This window comes from Augochlora pura, chromosome 3 (assembly GCF_028453695.1).
Source record: "Augochlora pura isolate Apur16 chromosome 3, APUR_v2.2.1, whole genome shotgun sequence".
Lineage (NCBI taxonomy): Eukaryota > Metazoa > Arthropoda > Insecta > Hymenoptera > Halictidae > Augochlora > Augochlora pura.
In genome coordinates this window covers 11869905-11893936 of record NC_135774.1, presented here as the reverse complement: position 1 = coordinate 11893936, position 24032 = coordinate 11869905, and the positions used below count along the sequence as shown (strand labels likewise).

Sequence of the window (24032 nt, the reverse complement as noted above, 5' to 3'; positions counted from 1 at the left end):
TAAGAGGGCATTCTGGTGTAAAGTGCGTTGCGTCGAACTTTCTTTGAGATTCTTTTGTGGAATATATATAAAATTGCAGTCGCATTTGTTGTGTTTATTTATGCATAGTTCAACGATTAGGAATTTTTTGGATTCGTGAAAATTGACGACATTTTGATTATAATATTTTTAGATTCTTAATACTATGAATAATCAAACAGCTATAACATTTCTAATTTTAAGAATTCAGATTCGAGATATTGTAGAATTATTTAAAAAGCTATATATTTGAAGAAAATATGAAGAATCGATTTTGTCAAAGATACACATAATATTCCTATGAAAAACTTTGCACCAAAATTTTTTGAATTAATTTCAAGTTTTTCAGGATTTAATATTAAAAATTCCAGATTTGAACATTTTTGGACTTTTATAAGCAACAACAGTTATAATGATTACAGAATTGTAAAATGCCATATAAATTCAACCCTTTATCCAGTTTCTGAACTTATTGTCGACATCGATGTTGAATACTAATTAACATTGCCAGGAAATATAATCAATAGCGTATCTATTATGATCGTAGCAATATTTTTATTTAAAATTATTTGGGAAAATAAAATATAAAATATATAAATATATCAGGTCGACTCGTATTTTATTTTCGCATACCAGAGGGAAGATTTTTAAATCATTGTTACTGCCTTATATAAATTTATTTTGGTGACCATTCCATGCTATGCAACTATGAATCTTGATCCTCAAAATAGTTTTAAAAGCAGACTGTTGTCGACACTTTTGCGTTACTGGTAGATCTGCGGAAATTGATGTTCCATCCACTCGATATTCTAAAAACAAATTCACGAAAATAAGAGACCGTGTACTGTTCGAAAAGAGGAGTCGGTAGAAGTAGACAAAATTGCAGCATGCACTTCTCCATATTTACGGACTGGTTGGACAGGCCAGATATGCATTTTTATATATGACTATAGTATATGACTTTACATAAATTTCAACGCAAATATTCCCGAAGTGTAATTTATATATTTTAATAAATTATTTGCTACCTTTAGTAAGAAAATCCCGATGCTGTAACATCTAAAAAATACAATATAACGATCGCTTAAAAAGTAGTTCTAGTTTACTTGTTTCTTTAAAAATTTCTTTTTCCTCGTTCCTCAACGTTTTTCTTACCTTTAATATTCTTTGCATTTCCTTTTTCTTCCAATATTATCCTTTTTGCTTCTGATCTATTTTTCTTTATTTTTTCAGCTCTATCTTGTTTCATTTTATTTTTTATTAATTTTATTTGCATCACATTTTCTTAATAGATTAATTTCTCCCTTGTTTAGGTTATATTAAGTTTAGATGCATTTTAATTTTAAATGTTTTGCAAATGTTACTGAGAACACTTGGCGGTATACAAAAATTCTTTGTTAATTTTATCATTACATGAACAAATATAGGATTATAGGAATAAAGGAATATATGATTTATCTATTTGTCATAAAACAAGTCATAAAAACAAATTTATTCGACTAAACAATAATGATGCAATTTTAAACGCTACTATTACAAAACATTAATGATCCAAACACTAAATTAACAATATCTCGAAAGTGAATTGCGAGATCGTGTTTTGCAACACCAGATTTGCTAGTTTAATGTCCTCTCGACCGGCTTCCATCATTAACTACGAAAACACAAATAACAGCATAGATGACCAGAAACAATGGCCCCAACCAGTTCCCATCCGCCTTAAATGGACTACGGCAATTTTAGTAAACAATCCATGTCCAGCAGATCAATGAAGCCTACGTTACAGGGATACGGAACGAACGCAGCTTCATCCAGACAATGGCAACAGAGCGGAGGTAGAGTCGAGCGCGGGCGAACTAAAACAATTTGGCGGAAGTCGGCCGGCAAATAACCGCAAGAAACGAGTCGGCGGCGGCCACGCGGGCACGCACGCGTTCCGGCTCCGGTATCGGAAGCTCAGAAATCGCAGCGTCAGTGGTTCACGAGTGGTTGATAACGCGGCCGGCGTGCGCGGCGTGTGGCGTGGGGCGAGAGGACGACTGCTACAGCAATAAACTAGGCGGGGATATAAAGGGAAGCCCAGGAGAAAAGGGATAGAACGCGGCCGGAATGGTACACGAGCCGGGGTAGAAATCAGCCGGTGGAAATATTTTAGCGCCGCGGGGTGAATCCCTTGATGACAATTCCAGCACAACCAATCCCGATGGCCCTTTTGCCGTTGCGGGCGCGCACGGTTCTTTTTGTGCGGGCATGTCGCGGCCGGCGCGCGTTCCACGCACGCCTCTGGCCGGAAGCGAAATTTCCGTATTACGCTTCGTGCCTCGTGCCCCGATATCTTTCCCCGCGCGCTGCTGCCTCGTCGCCCTCGATCCCCCCGCCGCCGCCCCTCTCTCACTCTCTCTCTCTCGTCACCCACGATCCCCCACGTCAACGCGTTCTCCCCCTGCTTTGATCAGCGTTCCTCGGGAAAAGGACATCGTGTTGCGGCCCTTTGTGCGGTCCCGGCGTTCCCCCGACCGTTGCTCGAAAGATTATGCTACTGGTACTCTCTATCGACGACACGGGTTTACAAGCTAGCCCGCGCCCGCAAGGCCTCCCCGGGTTAAATTAATACTAAAACACGCGCGCGCGTCGGCCTCGGCGACAATGGCGGCCGCCGTAAGAAGATTGCGGAATCTCGAACGTTTACAGTGTTCGCGATGTTTTAGAACCGCGCGGCTTGTATTAATTTCGGTGGCTCCGGTTAATCCGTTTGCTTCCGGTCACGGTCTGTTAGCCGTCTGACCATGGAACACCGAGTTCTACCGGCCACCGTGTTGCGCGATAAAACACTGCGTGTTCTACTTGTCCGAACAAACACTGGTTCATTCTACTTGTCTGAGGGACAACAGGTTGATTTCCACTTAGTCTGGCCACAGAGAGCCTTGTTCTACTTACAGGCTTGTAGATCGTCCTCGTTCTACGAACGTTCGACTGCTATTCTCAGTGCAAAATCAAAGTTATTTGCATCACTTGGAGGAAAGCATAACGTCCTCTCTTTTTTAATAGCTTTAATAATTTCTAATTTATATATCCACGTTTTCGCTTTCTTCTGATTTTAGCACCGTTCCTAATTGTATCTACTTATTGTTACAGTAAGTCTATAAAATCGCAGTGCGATACTTGTCCGACCGTTTTTAATAAACATTATCAGATACGACTTCTCCAATAAATGAAATAAAGTGAAGCAAATTTCTGCAAGCTTTGTGCTTAAAATATGCCTGGATTAAATTTTATTCTGACCTATCAGTGACGTATCCTTTGTCACTCGAAACGATGAAATTTCATATTCAACAGATTCCGGCTTTCATTTTGCATCTGATCGGGTGCTGTTCGAACGCACCTGTGTGTAGTTGCCCTGAAAAACTGTCCAAGGCCTGAGACAATAGATGAACGGTTCGAGGGAGGGGGGAGAGCAGCGAATATTCCTGAAATTAATATATTCCTGGAAAATGGTGTTTTCCCAGGCTTTGATCAATGTTCCTCGTGAAAAGGACATGGTGTTCGACCCTTTGTGCGGTCCTAGCATGTTCCGCCCTTTGCTCGGATGATTACGCTAGCATACGCTCTCCATCGACGACACACGAGCTCTCCACTCCCTCTCTTTCTCGCTCTCCATCTCTCTCTCTCCCTCTCTCTCTTTTTCGTTCGCTCGCTCGCTTGCTCTCGCCGGGAAGCGAACGCCCGGGAGGCAGAGCCAGGTTTCGAATTAATATTAAAATATGCGCGATGCTCGCGCGTATTGCCGGCACAGAATTCATTAACGCGTTCTTATCTCGAAGCGGTTTTCCAGCTTCCGTCCGGAAGCAATATTCCCGTGTTACGTTCCAGCACGCGGCTCAATACCGTTCGGCTGACCGGTTCGATAGCTCGATCAGCTTTGCTCGATCAAAAGACACGTTGCAACCCTTTGCGGTGCGGTCCCTTTAGGGGCGCAGCATATAAATTGCTCCGTCGATCCTACGTCGGCGATTGTGCGACGTCGACGCGGCTGTACCACCGACCGATCCACCTCAGAGATGGAGAATTACAAATCGGCCAATTACCCGACGAACGTCCTTAATTGTCGGAAAATATTAAACTTGACATTTTCGTCATTATCGTTTATTAACTGCTCAGGTTCGTCGTTAATGGTTTATGCCAGCGTGCAGATTAACAAAGTATTAATCCATGTATTTATATTATCCATATGTGGGAGACGAAATTGTTTCTTTATATTTGCAATTTAATGTTTATTGTGTTTGTCACATCTTCCTGATGTTATCGGGTTTTGCAAAACATGAGAATGTTAAGATTGTAATTGAATGGAATTTTTAATTTTAATTTTATGAGAAGATTCAGTTGCCATGAAAGTTAAAGTGTTGAAAAATTGAAATTATAAATTCGCTGATTATTAGGCTATTTATTATAATTTTACGTACAAACGTGCATATAATTTGACCATTTTCACGTAGAGTACTGGTTCGTAAAATTTAGAAAAGGGTTAAAACGACTCGATGAGAGGATACAACGAGGTCGACTTTAAAAAATACCATGCACGATTTCCTAGGATTTAGAAATCTATTTTATACTCTGGATATTGTAACATTTTGTATCCGCCGACTGGACAAGCACTTCGAAATCGCCGTTTTGACAGGATATATGGAAAAAATATGAACGGACGATTGAACTCTTGTGCCGGGTATCATCGAACTGACGGCGGAAATAAAAAGGGGATGATTTCGCAGGAAAAAATATCTGGACAAAGGTCGAACACAATTGCTTTGTACCGCACTTTTGGGTGAATCGACATTAGGTGTTCACTGAAATGCCTCTGTGTGATCATGGTTGTCTTTTCTCTTAATCTAATCACACTGAGATTAATAATTCATGATTTTTAATTTACATAATTTATAAGAAATATTTCAATATTGAGATTCGTTACAAGATTTCGCATTATATTTGCGTTATTTTAAGCAGAAATGTAGTCGTAACTTTTGTCATTAATTAAACAAGATGGAAACTTTATATTCTACAATTTTATATTCCTGTGAAACACTAAAGTGTTCTGATATTTGGTTAATAAATTAATAATTCTTTCTACTAATTTCATTCTGTTAATAATTCTTTCTAATTCCTTTCTATTAATAATTCTTTCAAAGATCCTTTCAAAGTAGTAAAGTCGTGCATTGATCAGACTCTTCCAAAATTGCAGCAGCCGCTTCAGTCATCATTTAGACAAACTATTAGCTCAACATCCTAAATAAATACATTTCTCTGGAATCTTTCCATCTCCCCTGTTCAAAGAAAGGAAAACGGAAGGAGGCGAAACTGGCCGGGGACTCGCTAATGCCGCTACAGTTTAATTCGGCCCGGGCGGACCCGTATTTCCCCGAAAAATCCCGTCGATTCGTATTCATTTCTCTCGGCGCGCATTCCGTTTACTCGAGAATTTCGACGGAAGATCCAGGCACGCGGCCAAGACGCGGACATCGTCGTTATCGTGGTCGTTCAGGCATATGCCGGGGCTGAACGAGCGCCCTCGTACCGGGGGGAATATCGATATTCGGGTCGCGCGCGATCTTTTTTCACCTGCATCGAACGACGTATCCGCCCCCCGTGTTCCGCTATCAATCTGGCGAGCACCACCGACTTCCCGGCGAATTTCTCGGAGAAAAGCGTCGTCGCCGCGTGTCTTCGGCCATCGCCGTCGGACTAAAATAACCCGACCGAGCGACGTCGGCCGGAAGTCAAAGGTCATCGTTCCGGCGGAACGTTAAGCGGCGACGTATTCGATCCGAAGTTGTGCGTAACGAAGTTACAAAATCGACCGCGATGGAAATTGATTATCGAGCCGGCCGGGTCCCTCGCTCATCTTCCGGAGCCGCGCTCTTTCTCTACGGAGTTGTCGCCGCGCGGGTTTTAACGTCGCAGCCGGCGGAACGAGAACGGAACGGGAACACCGACCGATCCTGGACGGGCCTGGGTCGTATCGATCCGCGGCGATGGAGTTGCTCTCGAACTTGAAATTGCATATTATTGGATTCTATCGGCGTCACGGATATTTCGCGTTCGACTACAATGACTCCCGTCCAAATGTATCAATTTCAGGGCTTTTTTCGCGCGCACGGGCCCTTTCATGCGATTTTATTCCGCCACTGTTCGAGGGACGTCAGCCGTTGCGCGGAAGGTGAAAGAATTAATCCTGCACAGGATATCTTTGTTGCTTTACAGGTTCGACAATATTTTATATTTAAAAAGAACAATCTCCGGAATTTAATATAGTAATAAATACAATATAATATATTGTTTATAGAATTTTTTAGGCTTAACCAAGCTTCTAAAGTTTTATTCGATTCTGAAGCGATTTCTGTTTCTCTGATAGTGAAAAAAGATTGTGGGAAGAAATATTATTCAATTCTCTGTAAATAAGTTGTGTTTTTTAAAATAATAAAATTTCATATTGATAGATAATTTCCACGTTATGATAGAAATATTATTTAGTCATACAGAAGTATTACTTAGTCATATAGAAACATTATATACTCATCTTCATTATACTCGTCCAATCACGCTGAGTGCCTTATCCCACCGGTTCGATAATATATCGACCTGTTCTACTTGCCTGAGCTTATATTGACATGTTCTATTTGTCCGATCATGTATTAACCTGTTATCCCCGTCTGATCACACCTTGACCTATTCCACTTGTTTGATCACGCATTCGCCCGTTCTATTGTTTCGATCTTTCATTGACCCGCTCCACTGTTTGATCCTAGATTGGCCCGTACATGTCCGATCACCTATTGATCTGCTCTACTTGTCCAATCACGTATCGATTTGTTCTACCTGCCTTGTCATGTATTTATCTGTTCTACTTATCCTGTCATTCACTCGCACCGCCTGCTCGACTGATCACACCTTGACCTGTCCTATGTGTCTGAATCACCATTGACTCGTACCACTCGCACGCCTATCATCGCTTTAAACTATATCTGATTAACAACGCTTCTTCCTCGTCGTGTTAAAAGTACTTTGAGATACTTTTACGCAAAATACTTTTAAAATGCAAAACGAATCTGAGCGATAAAAAGTGAGAAAATGAAGAATGAACAACGATAAAGAATGAGTGCTGTAGTCAAATGCTGAAATAGTGAAACGCGAACGTATATAGTGTACACTATGGCAAGTGTTTAAAAAACAATTTGCTCGACACATCGTTTCATTCCAAGTGAAATATGCTTTTCTGTATCTGTGCCTACTTATTCTGCTGTTTTTCATGATAGCGTCGATTCGACAAACGAGGGACACATTAAGTCAGAAAAACGAGAGTACGAAAATTGCACATAATCAAACTTATCCGCGGAGAGCACCCTCGATCACCGCAACAGTTTTATCTAATTTCTTGGTAAACCGCGCGCCGATTCCGGCGATATTCGATTCCGTTTAAACGAGATACGGCTCGCGTGCGTCCCGGCACTGTCCGTCTCCCGCGCGCGTTTCACCGTCCGTTTCGTTTCTCCCCCGTGTTATCTCGCTGGACGACGCCCATCGAATCGGCGGCGGCGGCGTCGCTCGCGTTAAGAGAATCAACCCCGGGGGCGACAGTTTGTTTTTAATTATCGCGTCCAGCGTGGCCGGCGGCGTTCCCGGCGACCGTAATTGTGCAGTCGTCCAGCCGGCGGCGGCGGCGTCGGCGGCCGAGGAATTGCCGGGCGACACGCAATCGTCGAATCCGCGCGCCGTCGACGTCGACGGTCGGTCCCGGACGTTGATGGATGCGGGGAATCGGACCTTCAAGAATCCGTAGAAAATTGCTCGTTCCGTCCGACGTCGGCTCACGGGAATAATGTTGCAATCAGCGGAACGTGATATTGCCTCCTTAACGAACTCCTCTCTCTAATCGCCTTGCACGGCCGAGACCGTCGGGAACGCGCGCCGTAAGAAAACGAATTCCTCGAATCGCCGGGCTCCGTTCGCGGAGAGACAGTGCATTATGCAGGGAACGCGATCCTCTGGCTATATCAGATTGAATGATCGCCGCGCGCGTCGCCCGGGAAAGAAACCGGGGCGGTGGTGGAGGGAGGAAGGGGGGAAAGTTTCGCGGGAGCACGGGATCAAAAGTGATTTATGAAAGTTATAAATAGAGTACAGATTTTCTGCATTTATCGCGCATGCGAATGCATAATACACGGGCGGGACGGGAAACTTTAACTAAGATTGATAACATTTCATTCTGAACTTTCGACTCGGCGGGGTACATTAGAGAATTAATTTTTTACCGTCGCGCTCGCTTATGGAGCGCGGCGCCTGTGCAGGCCGGGGGAGGGAAGCGTGCGCGCACCTGCGGAGAATGCGAACAAGGCGAGAGTGCCGATTGTCGCGGCCGATTATCGCGGTTTTAATACGGAACGGTCCTTATCGCGTTACGAATTCGCCGTCTTGCCTCGAAGTACCGGTTGTTCACTCCCAGGCGATTTTTGCCCGCGTGTTCTTTCCGTTCCCGACGCAACACCGGTTAATAACGCGAACAATTACTGTATGAGAAATCACTGTATGGAAAATCACGGTTGGCGCAACGGGGTAACCGCTCGCAAATGGTCAAGGAAAACGGAAGAAGAATTCGACCGCGCCGTCCGTCGACTTTATGCATTTACAGCGTATGTAAATCCACCGGACAGATTAACATAGAAAACATCCGCGCCGGCGAAAGGGCACTCGCTCTCCCTTATTTTCGATCTCTCGAAAAATCCCGCCGATGGAGATACGCTTCAATCTGACTTCCGTTTTTGCGAATCCCATTGTGGAAACCGCAGGAGCTCCGTACGTTACGCGGTCCAAAAGTTAAACGGTATTCATCGTGAAATTCATTCGCTCGCCCATTCAAATCCCCGATAGAACGGTTAAATAATGAAACGGATTTTTGTACAATTCTTGTGTTAGCGAAGCAGTTTTACGGAACAGCTTTTATATGTATTCATCGGATTTCTTTTAACAAGCCCTAATTAAATCCATTCCATTCGATCTCTCTTCCATTCCCTTTTCCTTCCTTCGGCGGCTTTAAAATACGAGGCAAACGACTTTTTAATAAGACAATTAAAGACCGCGCCGAATATCTCTCATTTGCTCGCTATTATGGGACGGTCGTACAATACGGAGTTATTTTTTAGTTAAACAAATTGTCACTTGAAGTATGTCACTTCGTTAGCTCTACGGCATTGTTCAATTATATCAACATTTTTAGGATGGTAAATGGTCGCATGTATTGAAAAGAAAAAATCTTTTATTAGCTGTAACATTAGAGAATACGAAAATAGTTTTTATTTGACCAAATTACTGACTGTATTAAGATTATAAAATGTTCAACGATGCAGGCGAATTTGAACTATCAAAAGGGACCTTTAGAGTATTAAATACATTCAATTAAATACTCAATCATCGGCAATTGAATAAAATAAATTTCGATTGCAATTAGCAACGCCAGAAAAGCTAATATATCTGTAGGAAGTATCGTCAAAAACATATCTTTAAAAATTACTGAACAAAACCCGAAATTATTACAAATAATCGTCAATGGCACAGTTGCGATCACGATCCGGCATCCTAGCAATAACAGTCGAGAATCAGACTACTCGGAAAGCGGTGCCGAGTCAAATCTGACCCGAGCTAACTATCTCAGACAATATAAAACAAAGGCGAAAATGGTCCTACTATCAAAATGTCAAGAACAATACTGTTAAAAGACAATAGTCCTTCTTAAAAATGTACTAAAAAATTTTCTACTAAATAAATTCAAGCATGCGTCCGACAATAATTTTACCAAACAAGGTAAACAAAAAGAAAATACCTCCACATACCTCGCCAAATAAAAACTTGCAGTGGCACTCGTCGGAAAAAATGTGAAAATGTGCGAAGCGCGGTCTGCGAGCTCCTAAAGTTCCGCGGTCCGAAATGAACCGCGGTATCCATGGTGTCCCATTGTCTGGGAGAGACGGTTCTCCAGAAGTCGGGGGCCGACTTGGGCCGATCTTTCGGCTTGATATTTGCGGACCACGCGGGCCGTGGTTTCATTTGGTGGAGGATAGTCTAGAGGCAGGATATGAGATTGTAGTGCCAACTGTGCTCACCTCTAACACGGTTCCTCGAGGCTCATAGATACCGCGGCTGGTGTCGCGGCTGCGTGTTCCCAGCGTGGCATCTCGACGAGCAGAGCCAGAGGCTTGCAACTTGCGAGAGAGAGCGAGCGAGCGAGAGAGACAGAGAGAGAGAGAGAGAGAGAGAGCAATCGAGAGAAAGAGACAGGGATAGAGAAGGGGCTGGTAACGGATATAATCGCTCAGATAACGCGTTTACCCGCTACAAACGGGCTGCATTTAATTGGCCAAATTGATATCGCCGTTGCACCGGAAACGAACCGCACTTGGCCGTGGCGTTTGCTCCGCTTCCGCGCCCAGCGAGAGAGGGCCATCCTTTGATCGTTCTTACTGGCGGCCACCATTGAACTTCCACGATTCCTTCCAGCTACAAAACATTGTTTATTAATTCGCGTTTAATGAGAGAGTATAGCGGCGAAATTACCGTACCGGTCGATGGTTTACCAAGGTGCATTAGATGTTTGATCTCCGCTCGGAACGATGCTTATTAATGGATAACCCGATGTGAGACAGAGTCCCCATCGATCGGCGATATAATGCGCCGCGAATTTATGGGTAATACGGACCGATATGTATTATTGAATATACTTCGGCGGCGGCACGGAGAGGCGGAAGCGAGACGCTCGATGCGAGTAAATAGAAGCGCGGCGAAATATCGCGGTGTACGTTTAATTTGAATTTGTATTTGATTGGGTTACACTCCGTCAATCATACCGCGCGCAACACGATACGTCCGCGGATATGTTTTTAAGTGTAACGTAATAACCGTCGGCTTGGAAATGCAATTGCACCGGAAACGATTTTAGGTTGCGTATTGAATTACTTTGGTTTTATTTCAGACTTTCTGATTTGATATCTGTGTTTTTTTCGAACTGAGACTGAGACCTATGAGTAGTCTAAGAGGGGTTGTAAATCCCTAATTCTTATATAACAGTGTATCCATAATAACTTATGAACACTTAAAGTGATAGAGCTGGTAAAGAGGTGAAGGATGCTGCACACTTTTTAATTTGGAATAAGTACTATATTTTAAAATAAAATAACTTGAGTACACTGGTCTTAATGCTTCTCCTTTCACGCTGCGTTGGTTAGAACTTATTTGTCCTTAATATTTCCCTTAATAGGACCAGACAAATCTTGTTTCCTGTATTGTCTTCATTCACCTTCGTTTCTATACCTTGATAACAGAAGAATTCAATTTGATTTCAATTTCGAAGAAATTAATAATATCAATATTTAGTAGATCTTCTATGAAATCTTTATCAGGAGTGTGACTTGTTATTATAGCGTAAGAAGTTAAGAGATAAATAAATAATTTTTCAGATTATTTTGGTGGACGACGAGAAGAATAAGTGCATAGGATGCGTGGATTGCGCTGCCACGATCTGTCACGGTATTGAAAATAAATTCTTCACGGAGATATGAAGAATTGATGGATTTGCGGATTTTGTGTGGGAAGCAACGCAAATGAGGCATCCATCTCTATTTCATTGTCAATAAAATCGATCAGTATAGGAGACGGGGAGACGCGATCGTATTTACGGATAACATATGAATAATAAATGCAATGGAAACTCTGTGACCCGATCGCGTCGTGACATTTATGCAACTGTACGCCGATGATATATAATGGCGGTATCAGTAAACACATTCTTAATGAACAGTCATAACGTTGAAGAATCATTGATCATGCCAACAAAAGAATTGATCTTTAATAAAATTGTTGAAATTATTTTTTAATCGTATTAGTCTTCGATAAGTTTGTTATAAGGGTTTGCTGTTACAATATTTAGCAATGCCACTGGTTCTATTGTTGTCTTATAAATGCTGAAAAATTATACACCATCGGACGTCTTCTTAAAAAACACATCTGACAGGTTCCCAATGCAGGCTCGCTTATGTAATTACGTTAATAATAATATTCGCGATACTGTGCTTATTATACGTGCTGGGACGAAGCTAATTAAGAAGCAGACAGGTGAAAAGAACGCGAAGACGGGAATAAAATAAACACGAGGCACGATAGAATTCGTATTGAAAGCGACCGAAAGGTGGAACAAATTAATTAAAACACACGGCCGACATTTATGCAAACTTTTGTGTACAAATTTAGGTATGATAATTTATTCGACAAATTCATTAAATCATATCGCTAAATATGTTTTCGGACAGCGCCGTCGGGCTTGATTGCATGCTACCTTTAATTGCACTTATTAATTTTCCGCTACAATTAATGCGTATGTTATTTAAATTTGCCGCTGTTTATAAACGTCACCAAAAACAGATATTATGCAACAAACAACTGATTCAATTAAAATCTCATTTTCCATTCAACGATTTCGATACGTCACGAGCGATACGGAAGGCCACGAAATTCGGAAAAATTTATGATCCCTGGGGATGCCTTAAAATATTTGCATCTAACAAAAATATTTTTCGTTTAAGAACTGTAATATTAACACACTGTTTCAACGAAATTTTCGCCCGTATTTTTCATTAATTTTCTTTTTAAATTAACACTGTTAGTCGTGCTTCTATATTTTCAAATTTCAAGCAAATATTTAGCGTTGAAAATGGATAAATTTTCACCGGCTAGATATTTTTAATTACACTTTATTTCACAATAGTATTGCAAGTTTAAATATTACGATCATTTCGTGAATTTTTCATTCCAGCGACATTGGCGAAATTGTGTTTTGTGACATTCCGGGCTTCGTTTCGTTATTAAAATCGCGATATCGATAGAATTAATTAACCATGTTTTTCGCTCAATTAACGCAATAAAATATTGCTAATTTATTACCACGCACGGTCCATAAAAATCCAATAAAAAGATAAAGCCAATTTTCGAGAACCGTTCAGAAACTTCGTCCGCGTTTAATCATAATTTCGAGGCAAATATCTGCTCGACTTTAAAGAAAAATAGCTCGCGCAATGTCGCCGAATTAAAAATCTCTCGATGCCGGGGCCGTTCGCCCGGCAGCGCGAGCTCTTTTTTCCGGCTAATAAATTTGTCTCCGGGGGCGGCGCGATCCATCAAAAAGTATAACAAAGTAGCCCGTTCCGTTCAATCTTGCAAAAGTTTCCCCTTTGGCGCACCGCGTTTTCAACGAGTTCGCCGCGGCGGCCCCGGTGCCGTTTAATCGTATCTCTTTGGAAACACTTCTCCCCGAGCCGTGACATTTTATTGAAAAGTTTATCTTCAAAGGGCCCGGACGGGCGGGCTCGGCCCGGCCAGGAAAAAGTGTTTCCATTCTGATCACAATCTCGCGGCGCTAACTCTCTCCCGCGGACACCTAGTTAAAATTTTGTTCGGTATTCGTTAGAGCAGGCTTAAAGTTCCGGACGTCTGGGCCGGCCGGGGTAATTGTGGAACAACTTCTCTCTCTTCTCCGCGCGGGCAAGTTACCCGACCTCCTTGCCCCCGCGATTTACACGGAATTCGGGCCGGGGGCCGTGGCCGTCGAGAGGAAGGGGTTACCGAGCCCGTGCCGACCCGCGAACATTCGCCAAATTGCCCGAACGATTATCCCGCGGAATTAACCGGAACGTTTTGACACGCGTCGGTTTGCCCGTCCACCGGGACCATGGCTAATTATTTTTTTCGGCAAGTTAAGCCACGCCCGGCTCCACCGATAAACAAACTTCCGCATTCCGCGCGATTACGCCGCTACCCCCGGGGGTGCGGCTCGCATTCTTCCACGTTTCATTTCCATCGATACCGAAACGAACTCCGATACGCGAAATCCGCTCGCCGAAACCGGCCGCCGCATTCTACCGGATTTTAAACGGACTCGCGAATTTCTGCGATTTATAAATTCTCCCGGTCGACTGCGCCGCGTATCCCCGTGGCCGTTGTTCCGCGCGGAACTTTACACGAAATAAAAATTCTCGGTATTAACTGCGAAACACGCGAAATGGGTGAAACAATGTGCCACTGTTTAAATGTAACCTTTGTAATTTTTAAGCCCTTTTGTATTTTATTTTTATCTTGAAGCAGCCTAGGAAATATGAAATTACATTTATCCTTCATTAATTGCAACAAACGTGAAACATATATATATTATCAAATATTATAAAAATTATATATACTATATGTATATATCTTTATATAATTTCAGAAAGTTAACCTCTTCAGGGCTAAATTTTTATAGTAGAGAACAATCTATTTAATTGTTTCTTTTTTATTCATCATCCATCTCATTTCATTCAGATGAGGTTATGTTAGTATTACTGAGGGACACTAAAATCCTCACATAATTAAAGTAATTTAATTAATTAAAGCAAAAATTTTATTCAAACTCATTTTGTTCAAATGTATGGTAATGAAAATGAATCTTCAAAATTGGTCAGAAATTACTTTCATTCATTCATTATCCAATCACTTTTATTACAGATGCATAAGATCCATGGATCAATATATCTAAATTTTATAGAATATTGTTAATGATACAAACTAATCATGATAGGCAGAATTAAACGCTATTTCATAGAATATTCCAAATCACGTGCACACTGCCTACAACACAGAAAATCATGGTAATTAACGAGTCGCCTAAGGTATGAAGGATATGAGACAGTCCTTTTTTAATCATCCAAAACAGCGGAGTGGGGGAACGGTGGGTAGGAAGCAGGACATTATGGGTGGCCCCGCAAAAAAGATGACGAATCGACGGGCATCAGGCATAGAAAAGTACGGCGCGAGACATCCCGTTGTGCTCCAGACTTTTTGAACTGCGATTCCAAGTATAATCCATCCCATCCCGGGGAAATACACGAATCATCCTGCAAGATTTACCGAATACCATTTTTATTCCTCCGGGGGTAGGAAGCGAAGAAAACACGCGAGACGAGGCGAGGCGCGCCGGAGACAAAAGAAGCTCGCCGCACCGCGCGGCTAAAATGATTGCGGCACGGTGATTCATGGGCCGCGCGGGGCAGAAACTTGTGTCAAATTTAACGCCGCAATATCTTAGAGTGGCCGATGTATTTTAATGGAATCCACGAAACCTGCGCAGCCTGCCGCACGGCTACCAACGATTCCATCATTTTTTCATTGGCTCTCAAAAACGTCAGCCTACGGTCTTTTGTTGCTGATCGAAATTGATAATTGATCCTAGCGACTTGGATTTTTATAATTAATTCGACTCTAGTAGATTAGCTTTATTATATCTTTCACTATTTTTGTTATTGCCATGACTTCTCAACAAAGAATTTACAGACATTTTATTAGATGATATTTTTGTTCTATTTTTACTTCTAGAACGCACTATAGAATTATGTAAAGAAAAATTCGGGCACCCAGTATATTATATCTAAATCCACAGGATCCAACAGGAGTTACGATAATCGAACTTTTTATCAGAAAACATTTTACTCTTATTTTTATTTATAAAACGCACTACCTAATTATATACTGAAAAATTCGGGACACCCAGTATATCATATCCAAATCCATAGTATCCGACAAGAGTTACAATAGTCAAAGTTATTACAAGAACCTCGAGGCTCCCACGAAATCGCGAGAAGATGTCGCCATGAACCTTAATATAACTGCGAAGTGTTTGCGAAGAGTTCGCGAATTTTATTGGTCACTCATACAGCCGCCATCTTGTCATTATACGGGTCCGTTTGAGACACCCACTGTACACAGGCGGCGAAGAAACGTCGCAAGATTAAAACCGGCGGGTAAATAGCAGCGGCCGCTTGACCCCCCCCCCCCCCCCCCCCCCCCCCCCCTCCCCCGTATTTATCCAAATGTTGGATAAGGGAGATTTCAGAATTCTCATTAAACCGGTCCTCGATAAACTGTGGGGGGGGATTAGTTTGATCGGGGTTAAAAACACAAGGCGGCGACGACGACGGCGGCGTCGGCCCTTCGGGGCTGGGCTTTCTTCAAACGAAGTTCCGCCGCGAGGAAAATAGGTGAAAATTAGGAACGAGAAGGGGGTTGATGGCGAAGAACGGGAAAGGGGTGCGTATAATCGTGCCCGCCTGTCGTTCCTCTGTAATAACCGCACGCTATTAAGGGTGGTCGGTTCGCGGAACGACGACACAGGGGGAAACGGGGATGGAATGAAGGAGACCGGGAACCGTGGGGTCGGAAGCTCCGCTGCAAGTCGGCCGCAATTAGTTTTACGGTGCTCTCCTTTCCATCCGGGCAACCGGCAGACGATGATCAGCCGCTATCGCTCTCTCCCCCTCGAGGGTGCACTCTGATCCGTCAGGGTGAAAAAAGGGGTGATCTTTGAGTGTTTTCTTTTTTACGGGGACGCGCGCGCTCGCCCCTGTGTCGGAATGGAAATTCGTAATTTTTAAAGAGAATAAACCCGTTCCGCTCTCCTCTCGGATAACATTTTTCAGAATGTTCGTTTCTTCTCTTTATTTTTTTTTTTTTTTTGTATCGATGCTGCGCAGTTAAGGTAGTCGCACGGTTTCGTAATATGCGGAATACTTAAAAGATGTCCATAAATATTTACAAGCCTGAATATTTATTTCTCTACTCGAGTGTTCGACGTTGCACAGCTCTGGGAGTTTCTCTCGGGTTTTTTGTTTGTCCGATACTTTTGCATTACTTTTTATTACCGTAAGGTATGTTCCTGCTCTTCCTTATTATTATTATTATTAAAATATATCGTGAATATTGCAGCATCAGTTTTTGGTCGATTCGTAAGTTCGTTTTATTGTTTCTACTATCAATAAAATTAGTATTAAAATATAATTGATTTATTTGCTTTTAGTTGAAATGATAATCATTTCGAAATATTCATTGGCAGTACTATTTGCTCGCGGTAAATTGGCATGCGTTAATGAGTTAAAGATTCAGAACGCTTGATGGAAAACAAACATTGTTGTACGGAATTGTGTAAGTGGATAGAGCCAGCCATGGGCCGGGCGCAATAGCCACCAGTCTTCAGCTTGTTTCAGGAATATTCGTCCGAGATTTTCTCGAAAATTGGAACACGTGTGAATGTCTTGTGTGTGCGAGTGTGTGTGTCTTTCTAAATCAATCTGATCAACATTTTTTTTTACTTTTAAATCATCATAAATGACTCGTGTATTAACTCTTTGATCGGTGAACAAAATTCCAGTGACACGTAGCCGCGGAAATAAATTAATGCACGGCGGAACAACACAGTTTTCGACGCGGTAAAAATATTTATTTATGCTGTTATTTCAAGCTGCAAACCCCTGTACCAGAAATTCGAGGGATTTTAAATATTGAGTGGGTCAACAAGTCTTTTAATCTCTTTTCCACCGCAGTATTTGCGGTATACTACATCACTCGTGGACGAAACAATGAAGCTACCCGGAAGCTAACGCGCCGGTTGTTGAATAAAATGGACAATGCATAGAACATTGCATAGGAAAATTGCAATTGCCTATGGGCCATCTACGTTTCAATGAAACGAACCGCGTCACCCAATTTTTTTAAAACGAATAAAATGCGCGCAACAGCGGTCAGAAATTACCATTGTTCTATTAGAACCGCGTTCGAATAAAACTCGTATTAATAAATAAAAAACGTTGCGCATACTGTTTATAAAATTCGTACAACGAATGTAACAGCTCGAAAATTACCATATTTCCATTAGAATTTTTTTATGCCAAAATAAAATTTCTCTAAGAATTTTTTTTATAATTGCACAATAAAAGTAGCCAGGAAAGCTGCTGTATTTTTGTTAGAACTGTACATTGATGAAATGATACGTACCATCAAATGTTCATAAAAATCATACAACAAATACAGTAGCCATGCTAAATGAAAGTTCTTTATCAGAATTACACGTTAATAAAATGAAATCTACCATCGAATGTTCTTAAAAATCATGCAACAATATAGCTAAAATAATTGCAAATTCCTTATCAGAACTGCACAGTGATAAAATGAAACCTCATGAATTTTCTAATAATATTCTGCAATGTATACGATCGTAATTAATATAATCGCGAGTTTGAAGCCAATGCAAAAGTTTATGGAAACTGTACAGTAAACGTAGCAGATAATATAAAATAACAGGCCGTCTTAGAATCACGAGACCCGGCTAACTAAATAACGGAGCAGGCATTAAAATTCAAAAAGTTGGGTCGTATTATTCTTCGCGGCGGGATTGAAACAAGCGTAGGAAAAGTGAGCATCGTGTCTGGCCGGGAAAGGCATATTCCCCTTCGTTTTCTTGCCGCCGCTGCCGCCGGTTCGCCGGGTCGGTTTTAACGGGGTGCGCGGACAGGCTCGTCACGAATTCATGAGTCGAATATGTGCTCAGCCGGGGCGGTGCGGGAGGCCGGCCTGAAATTTTCACGAACGCCGCGGGGTATCTTTAAACGATTTCGAAGCTCGTGATGGCCCGATACCGGGGCTCCGCGCGTCTCCCCAGCCCCCTCTCTCTCCGCTCCTCGCCGCGGGAGGGTGAGTCCTTTCGTTTGATTAGCAGCCTCATAAAACATTTATCCGGCCGGAGGAAAAATTGCGAGAGGACGGGATATCTCGCGACGGTAAATATTTATGCCGATTAGGTATTCCGGGCGACGGGCCCTTTGCCAGTCCACGGTCAAAGGAGATTCTTTAATTCGCCGCCTCTGATCTTTCATGAAATTACACCGGCCGCGCAAAAGGAAACTGCCGGCTCGCGCGAATATAAAGGGGAACAAGATACAGGGCTCGTGCTTGCTCGCTCGCTCGCTCGCGTACGCGCGAGCCAGCGTTCTTGTGAAGTGGCCAATTTTGATGGACACCATTTTCGTGGTATCGGTAAAGGAGTTTGTCACCATCCAATATTATCAAACCAATTTGTCCGCGCAGGATACTACAAACGTTGCTCCGCCTTCAAAGCTGAAAATACCGTCGCCCGCGCCATTCGGAAATTAAACGCTTGATTCCAGTCAACCGAGCGCTGTACATATACATATATATATATACGTACACGTATATATCTTGCCTCTCTTTGTGCAAGATGAATATCTACCCGGCCATTATTTACGCAACGAATAGTTGGCGCGACGCAACGCGACCAATAAAACTGAAAGACGTACGCCGGGCATCACTCGCGGCCACTTAACGCGGCTCTTTGAAATTTAAATGGTTACAGGCGAACGTGTTCCACGCGAGACGCTTTCGTTATGCAAACAAGCATTTTCGTGGTACTATTTTGTAAAATAATGCAACGCTGAAACTTAACTTTTCCGGGAAAATAAAACGAAATTCGCTGTCTTTAAGGAACTCGTTGCCTCGATCTAACATTTTATTAACGTTATATTTTGTGGATTTCTATTAATAGACCTAGAAATTCAATAATATTTGTTTTCAACAATAATTCGACAAGGATTGTTATATAATATTGATTCAAGAAATTGATTAGATGCCTATCATTTTTGGAGAAGTTTTAAAGGAATTGTCAAGTTTTTATCTCCGGGTTTTATTATAATAATGTTTTTAGATAAAGAGTGAATTGTCTTTTGTTTGCTTGTCATAAATTATTATATGAGATATTCTATAATCTATGTAGGAAACTAATACGTAATTTTATATGCAAATAATTAGTGGAATACACAGAATAACATTTTTATACGTGATTAAATCTTCGATATATAAGATATTTGATCATGGCTCAACATTTCCACTTCCTCAGATTTGAAGTTCAAGAATTTGGTTCTACATCTACGGTTAGGTCTATTTTTATATAAAATTCTGGTATAAGTAACACCCTGAATATCTCTACAGTTCATCTTATAAAATATATTTTCTCCGAGAATATAAAATACATACAAAAACCAGATAAAATATTTTTCGGCTTTGCCAAAGCAAACTCAAAAAATAAACATTCGTATAAAAATTGCTACGCGTGTACGACAAACAGAAAATCGGAATAGCAATTTTTCAAAAAAAAGAAGATATTGGTTGTATTTACAAATAATAATCACCCCCGAAATACCCAAACGAAACGCACGGTAATCGATTTAAGCCGACGTTCCTATTGGAAAGTTACGATTTCCCTGCGTATCCGTGTGATTTTAAAAGCTCAAGCTGATTAACACGCGAGCTAATTAAACATCCCTCGAAACGGCCGATCAAATTATGAATAAGGATGAACGCGAGATCGAGCGCCCGTCGCGTTCATTTCCGCTACGGAGCGACAAGTTGCATTAAAACAACCGGCCGAAAATCCGCAGCTCGCGCGCATCGTACTTCGCCGCCGAGGGCCCGAAAGTTTATCCCGTTTAAAACAAACAAGCGATGGTTCACACACAAGACTCGCGCGGCCGTGTTGACAGACGCGATACCGCTGCATTTTATCATCTGGATTCGCGCGTGACTCATAATCCCCCACCGAAATACGGAGGAGCCCGGGGGGGGGGGGGGGGGGGGGGGATGCCGTGCGCGCTGTCCTCTCTCCGTGCCCTCCCCTCTCTTCCCCGCGCCGCGGCTCGTGCAAATATTACGCTGCGCGTGTAAAACTACACAAACAGCGCGGCGAATCAAAATAAAATCAGTCTATCGAGTTATTAAACAGTCGGTCACGGCGTTTGACGTGACGTACAATGGCGTGGAACGCGGCGGTGGTTCCCGGCGTGTCGGTCGCCCCCCCCCCCCCCCCCCGGTCGATTGCGGCGAGAGAGGATATCGGCGTCGGTGCGCGCACGTTTTGGCATTTATGGGGGCATTTATAGGGAAGGGGAGGGGTCCACACGGGTTATTCGGCCGTCCGTAGGATAGTTAGAGGCCCGATAGTATCGGCGTAGGTGGCTCCAATCATTTCCCAATTAGCAGCTGATTGCGTACAGTCCACGGTAGAACTTTGACCCACCGCAGATCGGTTTGCTACGGTTAATTCGGGAACACCGGAGACGGACTCGATATAACCGAAGGGGGCAGACGTCGAACCATGGCCAAGGGGGTATCTAGATTGGCGAGGAGCGGGGCCGCGGGTGGGGGGTGTCGGGAGGGCGGGCGCGGACCGACGAGGAGGTCGGTTCCAGCGGCGTTAATATCTCACGACGCGAAACGAGCCGGCAGCAATATCGGAGATCCGCGCAAATTGCGATCGGCTACGGAGATCTCCGTATCCCGGACGCACGCGACCATGCACGATTTATAGGATGTCCGTTTTTCATTTGCACCACGGCGCCGCTGTAAAATTAGTCGGCGAGCAGACGTATCCCTTCTTTCGATCGACTTTTTCCATTTCCCTCCCCGCCCCCTCCACCCCGGCCCCTTACCGACGACGAGAATTTTTATGCGCCCAGGGCTCGTTCGACTCGCTCGATCATCGGTAACCGGCAGCTAGGTAAATGAATTCCACGGCTCGCGGAGCCCAGGATGTCAGCCGAATTTTATTTTTAGCGAGAACGTCTGCTCGATGGCTTTTCGATCGTAAACCGTCGTTACGCGACCGTCCCGGGCTCGAACTGTTTGATGTCAGTTTATCTGTAGTAGCGCCCGGGAACCATCGACCTGGTCATCTGCGAATTTTTATTTCGTGTTTATTGAAACGGCGTCTCGTCGAACCTTGCGGAATTTGGGGGCTATTCCGGTTTCGACGTACGAGTTTTCTTAAGATATTTTTAAATAAACGGTAGACCGTTTTATGTTGGAGTTTTATACCGAGTAAATAAATCTACTGGGTAATCTATGCATAAATTGCGAAATGTTAAAAAGATGAGTGAAATTAATTATATAGCTATCAGAAATGATATTCAAGTATAAAGTATCTTAACCCCTTACATTATCTCTCGATTAGCACTTATTCGTACTCGGTGTAGAATAAATGAATAATATTCATATTTAGTAGAGCCTGCATAAAATCTTCCCGACGAGTTTGACTCGTTATTATAGTGCAAGGGGTTAATAGTAAATTTGGCCAGTAAATGATATACTTACACCACTATGATCATAACTCACTAAATCACAGAAATAGGAATGCATGGAATAACATTTTATTTAATCTCCAAAATGATTAGAAGTGAATAATTAACATACCACTGACCGAAAAATATTTACCAAAAAGTGATCGGAAGCATCGACTCAAGTGTTAAGTTGAAACCTGGCCGAATCGAAGCACGAACATTCGCGGCCTAATAATCACTTTATCGCGCGAAATATGCATAAATGAATCGTGAATGGCCGGCGTTCAGACGCTAATTTACAATTCAATCCTCTAATTAACATCGCGAGAAACGATTCGCCCATTGTTGTTCGTATTTCTGTTGCGTTACATACATATTTCCTTTGTTCAATTGTGTCGGCATCAATAGGAGGCAAAGTATTAATTAAGTAGGCGTATCCGCGCCCATTTTGATGCGGTTTGCACGCGACAACTATTGCAACCGTTGTGTGCATTCCGGCCAACAATATCAACCGTTTGATTCAACGGGCGCATGTTATCGGCAAATATTACATCGCGTTTAGCACTCTGATTGACTATTTCGCTTGATACAGGGAACAATGCGCGACACTAGAATTTCTATACGCGATTACGTATTCCGTGGACGAGCGGTTCGGAAGAGATTATGGTATCTCCGACTGTTCAAGGTTATCTAGCATCTGTCCAGGGACTCGGGTTCCTCCCGCCGTAGGACTTGATTGGCGGTGGGAGAGGGAGACCTTGAGTGGTCGGTAATAGTCCGGACTATTATTTGCCCTCGCGCGAGGTTCTTCCGGGGCGGAACGAAAATTCTCGCAATCGGGTTCACGGGCTCGCACGTTTAATCCCCGGAAGTCCCCTATTTTTTCCCTCGTTACTCAACGAATCGTCCTCATTCCGTCAATCCCCCGTTGGCCACCTTCTCTCGCGCCGGCCGTGTCCCCACGGTTCGTCAATGAATTTCCACTCAACGGCGGATGGGAAAATTAGTGAGTTCGAGTGTGGCCGGGTCAACGCCGGCGTCGGCTAGAGGGGGATGATGTTTCGTCGATAGAAATTCTTCGTTTCTCGTTAACGGACATTGTCGCGCGGAATTAGAGGCCGATTTCTCTTTGTCCGTCCCGTTGGACGTCCCTTTAATTCCCGAACAATGCGCGGAAGCTGACTCGGGGCAAATAATACAAAAAAAAAAGAAAAAAAACTGGAGCGAGAAAAAGACAGAAGGCGCGAACGAGAGAGAGAGAGCGCGCGCGCGTGTGTGTCGCCCGCGTGAGAGAGGCGGAGTGGGGGAGAGAGAGGGGAGGGGGGCAGGCGAGCGGACAACAAAGCGGCAAATAAAAAACAGAAAACAAGAACTCGACGGACCGACACGCACACAGGGACAGGCGCGCGCGCAGTGGGGCGGGGTGTACACAGAGAGACAGAAATGGGAGCCGGTGAATTCGCGTGTTCACGCACTAGGCGTTTTAACCGTTTTAACGAGACCCCGGCGCGCGCACCAGCCAGGCATCGTTCATCATTGCGTGTCATTATGTGTTGCAGAACCTGGCGACCTAGCCGTCGCGACCCATTGTTCCCCGCTGGCCGACAACGAGCGACGCAACAGCAACGGCACCGGCAACGGCGCCACCGACAGCACGAATGCCACTGGCAGCGCCGCGAGCAAAAGCTATTCGGCCGAGCACCGTATCCGGCGCGTGTCTACCGCCGACCGGAGGCATCTGGCCGCGAGACGATCCTACCGAGGATTATCCGGATGCCGTGGAAGCGTCTTCGCGGCCGCGGAATGTGTCGATCAGAAAATCGAGGATTCTATGCCGCGCGCCGAGCGTCCCGTCCCTGTCAGCCTAGACGGGGCCTGCGGACCGCTGGCTCACCGTCAACCCGTACCGGGATTCACCAGGGAGCTGCCACGATCGTCAGATGACAGGGGACAGCTCCCGGAAACGTTCGGGACGATCGATTCGCCGCCGTCTTCCTG

At 43.5% G+C, this 24032-nt stretch overlaps 1 protein-coding gene across 1 annotated transcript in view; it reads left to right on the top strand.

Annotated features, from left to right (window-relative positions):
- LOC144468124 (uncharacterized) overlaps positions 1 to 23705 on the top strand; it is an 87303-nt gene extending 63598 nt beyond the window's left edge. The window contains exon 3 of the mRNA XM_078177332.1: positions 23594 to 23705. Coding sequence (XP_078033458.1) covers positions 23594 to 23608 — 15 coding nt within the window. The 3' untranslated portion in view covers positions 23609 to 23705. The remainder of the gene's footprint in view (positions 1 to 23593) is intronic.
- The last annotated feature ends 327 nt before the right edge of the window (positions 23706 to 24032 follow it).